Source organism: Miniopterus natalensis, chromosome X (genome assembly GCF_054644295.1).
Source record: "Miniopterus natalensis isolate mMinNat1 chromosome X, mMinNat1.hap1, whole genome shotgun sequence".
Lineage (NCBI taxonomy): Eukaryota > Metazoa > Chordata > Mammalia > Chiroptera > Miniopteridae > Miniopterus > Miniopterus natalensis.
Genome location: NC_142103.1, coordinates 19,780,579 through 19,786,578, shown reverse-complemented (window position 1 = coordinate 19,786,578; position 6,000 = coordinate 19,780,579). Strand labels below are relative to the sequence as shown.

Sequence of the window (6,000 nt, the reverse complement as noted above, 5' to 3'; positions counted from 1 at the left end):
TTGTTATCTATTGTAATGAAGCATATTTTATTTTGAAACTTTTAAATTACATTACTGTTTGGATACCTGGAAAATAAGAATTGAAAACAATTTTTATATTTTATTATTAAAAACAAGTATTTTGATATTGACTAAGGGCTAAGAAGCAAAATAAGGCCATTTTGTCTCCCTTTATCATTTTTTCTGTCACTTATTTCCAGACCTCCTAGAAAAATGGATTATGTGTTGTCTGGCAAAATTTTATGGGATAGAAATGGTCTGGCTAATGTCACTCTACCTCTCCAACAGAATATTTAGGGTTTCTGGATACCGAAGGCCATAGTTTATGTATTACTATAGTTAAGGGGATTATTTTGAGATAGATTTTTGTGTAGGCAGCACTGTTAGAACTTACAAGTGAAAGATGAGAAATAAGAAGAGAGAATAAATAAGACTAGAATAATACTGCCATTAAATGAGATGGAAAATATAGGGAGGTACATATTGTTCTAGTAAAATTTTATTTCCAAATTTCTAAAAGGAACTAGAAAACATTTCAAAAGTTTACCAACAGATTTTTATCATATTTCTTAAAAATATTTACAAATTAGACAAAATAGATATTTTTTGTTATTTCATGTTTTCAGACTATTCAATTCTCTCCTCTCTATTTCTCTATCTCTCTGTCTCTCTTTGTCTGTTTCTCTGTTTCTCTTTCTGTTTCTGTCTATCTGACTCTCTCTCTCACACACACACCCCTAAATTTTCCTCAGTGACAGCCCACTGCAGACAAGCTTAACAATATCACTGTCCTGATTCTTATAATAGTTTGCAGTCCCCAAAACGAATGCAGTTGGATGTTTGGTGTGGGAAGAGAGTATAATCCAAATCCTAAAATGAAAGATACAGAAAAAACAAGATGGAGAACGGAGAGGTTTGCCCATTCTATTCCCAGTTAGGAATCTCTAAACAGAAAATCCAGAGGTTCTCTCTATATTCATTACTAGAATTCAAACTGAGTATTTCTTCAGTGTCAATGTGAAGGCGGAGAGTGACATGATCCGATCTGTAAGATGGTATTTCCACAAGAAGTGCAACAGAAATTCTGAGCAAATTTGCATCCAGCCTATGGGCAACATTTTAGCATACCAAATATAGTGCATGCTCAGTGGTATGTAATATGCTATGCAAATATTTGGTGTGGTTTTGCATTGAAACAAATAACTCCTTTAAAAAAAATAGCCTACAGAAATCTAAGGTATTCAGTCTGAAATTCTTAAATAACCTGTTTGGAGAGTTTTTACTTTTCCTTCCTAGTACCTTTGAAGATACATTGTCACCTCTTAATAAAAGAAACTAAAAGTTTTTGTTCCAGTCATTTAGTGCAACTCAAATTTGTTTGCAATTTTCAGCATTATCCCATGTGTCTGACTATAGCACTATCGGTTGAATACTAATTAGCTGATCATGAGGGTGGTTACTATATTTAATATAGTAAACATGACCAACTCATTTATTTTGTTATAAACCTGTTTCTGCTCTCTAGAGAATATTGTTGGTTAAAACAAAAGTGTAAGTAAAGCTCTCTATGTACATGCAGATGGCTTCACTCTGAAGAAAAAAAGGTTAGAAAAGTTGTACAAAATGTGTTCACTTTATAAAAATGCTTAAAACTTGTTTTAGTTTTCTGTGTTCCTATAAGATGAAAACTTTTTATTTTATAGAAGCTACTTAATTATTAGATCACAAACTTTGCCCTAATGGTTTGCAAATTAAAGAAACATATATTCTTTTTTTTTTTAATATATCTTTATTGATTTTAGAGAGAGGAAAGGAGAGGGAGAGAGAGAGATAGAAACATTAATGATGAGAGAGTCATTGATCGAGCCCACAACCCGGGCATGTACCCTGACCAGGAATCAAACCCCAATCGCCTGGATCCTAGGTCGACACTCAACCGCTGAGCCACGCCAGGCCGGGCAAGAAACATATATTCTTAATTTCTCTCTCAAAACACTAATTTGAAGCTCTCTGTCCTCCAACAGGGAGAGATTTATATGGGGAGTTGAAGCCCCATATTTAGAAAAGTGTATACAAGAAATTTTAGAAAAATGATGATGGTTGTATATTGCTAAATAATGAAACATCTATTCTTTTTGCCATTTTAATCATGTATATGATATAACATGTTTACCTGTTTGATAAATTTAATATTAATTGTTGCTTATCACTTAATAAGTATATCTGTTTATTTAATTGATTGCTGTGTAAGTTATTTGAACCTTTAACTAATTTTCTTTCTTTTTTTCTCTCCCCAGAGAAGATGGTATTATGAATCCAATCCAACCTTCCTCTTCTCAGTTTTAAACTTTGGTTGCTTAACACTGAAACAATCATGGTGAACCTAAGGAAAGCGGTGCACTCGTTCCTGTAAGAATGCTATTACTTATTACTTTTAAAAATATAGCTTTTTATGGTGGCTTGCTCAAAAATGTTAAAAGAGCTTTTATATGATCATCCAGCTATATTTGCCTCCATCTTCATAAATGACTTCCGTTCCAATAGACTAATATTATGGGTGTGTCCTGTTTAAAAACAATAAATGGAAAAAAACCCAGTAATTCGAACTCCAATTAAACACAACCACTAATGTATTCAGACAAGTAATATGGTAATGATACTTTCAATTAAAATATAATCCCAATGCCCAGGATTCCCTTCTCCGTGCTTAAAACATAAAAATGAAAAGTCCTTCCTTTTTCTTTCTGCACGAACTGAAGAGCCAAGAAAATTAAATGTCTTTATAAGTCTCTGGTTTTATAAAAAAATATTTGAAATTGAAAAAGAATGCATCTGAAGTCAGGGAGCCGGGGTTGGAAGATGTAGCTAGACAGGAAAACAACGCCAGTTGGGGAAGTCTTGATACAATGACCCAGTGGTTAAAAACAATACAATGTAAGATAAAGAGGATAAGTAAAGAATTGGATTCAAATACTGAGTAATTCTCAGCATGATCTAACACAGTCCTATCTTATTTTTAACTTAGTAAGATGTAGGGTTGGTTTCTTCTATTGAGAAAAAATACACAGGGCTCTATGAACCCTGACCAGTACAGTGGAGAAGCCTTGCATCCCTTCGTGTCTACAGTCTCCTCTCTAATTCATGTAAAGGAGCTCACCCAGGAACAGAGTTCACAGAGCAGGGTAGGTATAAAGCACATCGACATTGGATCGTGTCTAGTGTGCACCACTGCAGCCCATCTCCGATGCCATCGGACATTGTAGTAATGACAGTCTCAAGGATGTGGGATGCCAAGGGAGCTAGAGCAGGAGGAAGAGGAAAGGGCGGGCAGTGACGAAGAAAAGCAGAGTCAGGTGTAAGAAAATGAAAGGACAAATGTTCCAAGCGCCTGTGGCAGCTCAGTGTTTGGCCACTGGTCTATATACCAAAATGCAGAGCTACTTTAAAGTGTACCAAATTATTGTGGTATGAAATGAAGGAACTCATATCAACCATTTTTTTCATTCTATTAAGAAAAACAGTGATCATTCATCTCTTCTACTAGTGCTTATTGCCATATGCCATGGAAAACTCAGTAGATTTAAAATGTACTCAGACTTTTAAACTAAATTATCATTTTATTTATCTACTATGAATGTAAAATTATAAAAAATTTAGTAGCAATGAATAAATTATTTGCACTGTTCCAAGAGGACTTGTAATTTCTGTGTATATATTTTATGAGACTTCCGTTGGCTTAATGACAATTGATATAAGCTTTAGGAGCAAGACCTAAATCACTCCTCTTTTCTAAAAAGACTATATATACTTCACTAAACATGTAAATATTAGAAATGAGGTTTAATTATAATACAGCCAATTTTTATTACAAAACAATAGAAAATATGATTGAACTACAATAAAACTCATAGTACTTTGCCCATAAATAGTACTCAGTAATAATTTACTAAATTGAATTGAATTGAAACCAGAGAACTGAAGTAAATACTCTTTCAGGATCTTTCCCGGCACTAATACTTCATTTTATAATTCACAGCAGATGTATTTATTTATTTATTTTCACAATAGATTTATTTATTTATTTATTTATTTATTTATTTATTTATTTATTATTTTCACAATATATGTATTTAGATTCTACAAACTTCCTCAGTAGTTCAGTATTGGCCTCATGGGCTCTTTCATAATTTAAACCAGAAAAAAATTAATGCCAGAAGGACAAGTTTTTATATTAGGTAGGCCAGAAAAGACCCCGGATTTAAAATTACTATTTAAACCTAATCCTGCATAAATAGATATTGTCTAAAATAAAATCAGGGCTTAAATTCCTGACAAATTTTAAAATACACAAATTGGGGTATAGTTATCATAAAATACTTCTGTTTAACTCTGAAAGCAGAAGGCAATCTCCAACATTTACTGAGTGCTTATTATGACAAAGCTACTATTTTCAGGACTTCACATATATCATTTAATTTTCACAGCACTCAGATGATAGAGGTCATTGTCCTTGGACAGATGAGGAAATTAATATTGTAAGAGGTTAAGTGACTAGTCAAAAAATTATTGAGGTCATGTCGTCAGGACATTGGCCACATACCAAATGCAACAAATACAGTGACAGGATGATCATAGCTGAGAGCAAATAACTCACTATTTAGTTAGTCCTCTATTTCAATAATTTCTATTTATATTAATCACAGATTAATTATGATACAGATTATTTAAATCATGTATTATTTTAGCTTTTTTATATTCCAGGAACATAAGACAGCCTATATTTGAAAGAATTTACTGATTACTTCTCATTATTTGATAAAAATTACTATGTCTGTCTCTCCCCCTCCATGTTGCTTAGAATAAGTTAGCTTTGACTAATGAGAAAGTAATTTTAAGCTAGATGTCTGAAGGATTAGTTTTCTATCCTTTGCAGAATGATAAAGTCAAAACATTTTCCTGATTCCTTCATTCTCTTAAAGTATATAGTATATTAGCAAGATATCAGAGAATTTTAAATGTGCTATAGAATGATTATAATATTTTACTTAAGTTTAAATAATGCCAATTATTTTTCAGTCTAACTATTACAGAATAGGTCCACAAAGTATGGTGTGTGTACATGTGTGTATGTATAATCATATAAGTATTATACAATTACTATAATCAGAATCATCTAGTTTTACTACTGTTTCTCTGATTATTGATAAGAAGCAATGAGTCAATCAAATCACACACACATATTTTCTCTATATAGAGATAATATTTTAAGTTCAAAGACCAAGTGAGTGAGATGATAAAATAAAAGCATTTATGTAAAAACCTCATAAACTCAGGATATTGTGATGTCATGTGTTCTATCTTCCCCATTCCAGAAAGAACATTACTTGACCTTCTTGCATACAAAATTGTTCAGCATATATTGTACCAGTAAAGGAAATTTTCTCTTTTAACATAATAACAACCACTACATATAGTCTAGTTGCTGCTTAATATTCATTAAATAGCTTATTGAACATAGAATACACATAAGACAGTCATGCACAGGTAATAATTCTTGATTTTAAGGAAATTTTGAATATGCTTGTCTGTCTTGCCTATTTTATTAAACTAAATGTTAGTTTGCCCAGCTGGTATGGCTCAGCAGTTGAGCATCGACCTAGGATCCAGGAGATCGTGGTTCAATTCCTGGTCAGGGCACATGCTCAGGTTGTGGGCTCGATCCCCAGTGGGGGTGGGGGTGCAGGAGGCTGTTGATCAATGATTCTCTGATCATTGATGTTTCTATCTCTCTCTCTCCCTCTCCTTTCCTCTCTCTGAAATCAATAAAAATATATATTAAAAAATTAAGTAAAATAAATGTTAGTTTTATTGGACACATTAAGAACTTACACTTTGAGAGGACACTTAATGTATGTAACTTGAATAAATCTTCTATCACCATCAGGAGAAATTAATCTGGAATGTGTAAAACATAATCACATTCGTCTGTCTTGCGCTTAT

The 6,000-nt window shown here is 32.6% G+C and overlaps 1 protein-coding gene across 1 annotated transcript in view; it reads left to right on the top strand.

Annotated features, from left to right (window-relative positions):
* The first annotated feature begins 2,374 nt into the window (after positions 1-2,374).
* The window catches only part of HTR2C (5-hydroxytryptamine receptor 2C), a 101,107-nt gene continuing 97,481 nt past the window's right edge, over positions 2,375-6,000 (top strand). The window contains exon 1 of the mRNA XM_016213559.2: positions 2,375-2,409. Within this exon, the coding sequence (XP_016069045.1) occupies positions 2,375-2,409 (35 nt within the window). The remainder of the gene's footprint in view (positions 2,410-6,000) is intronic.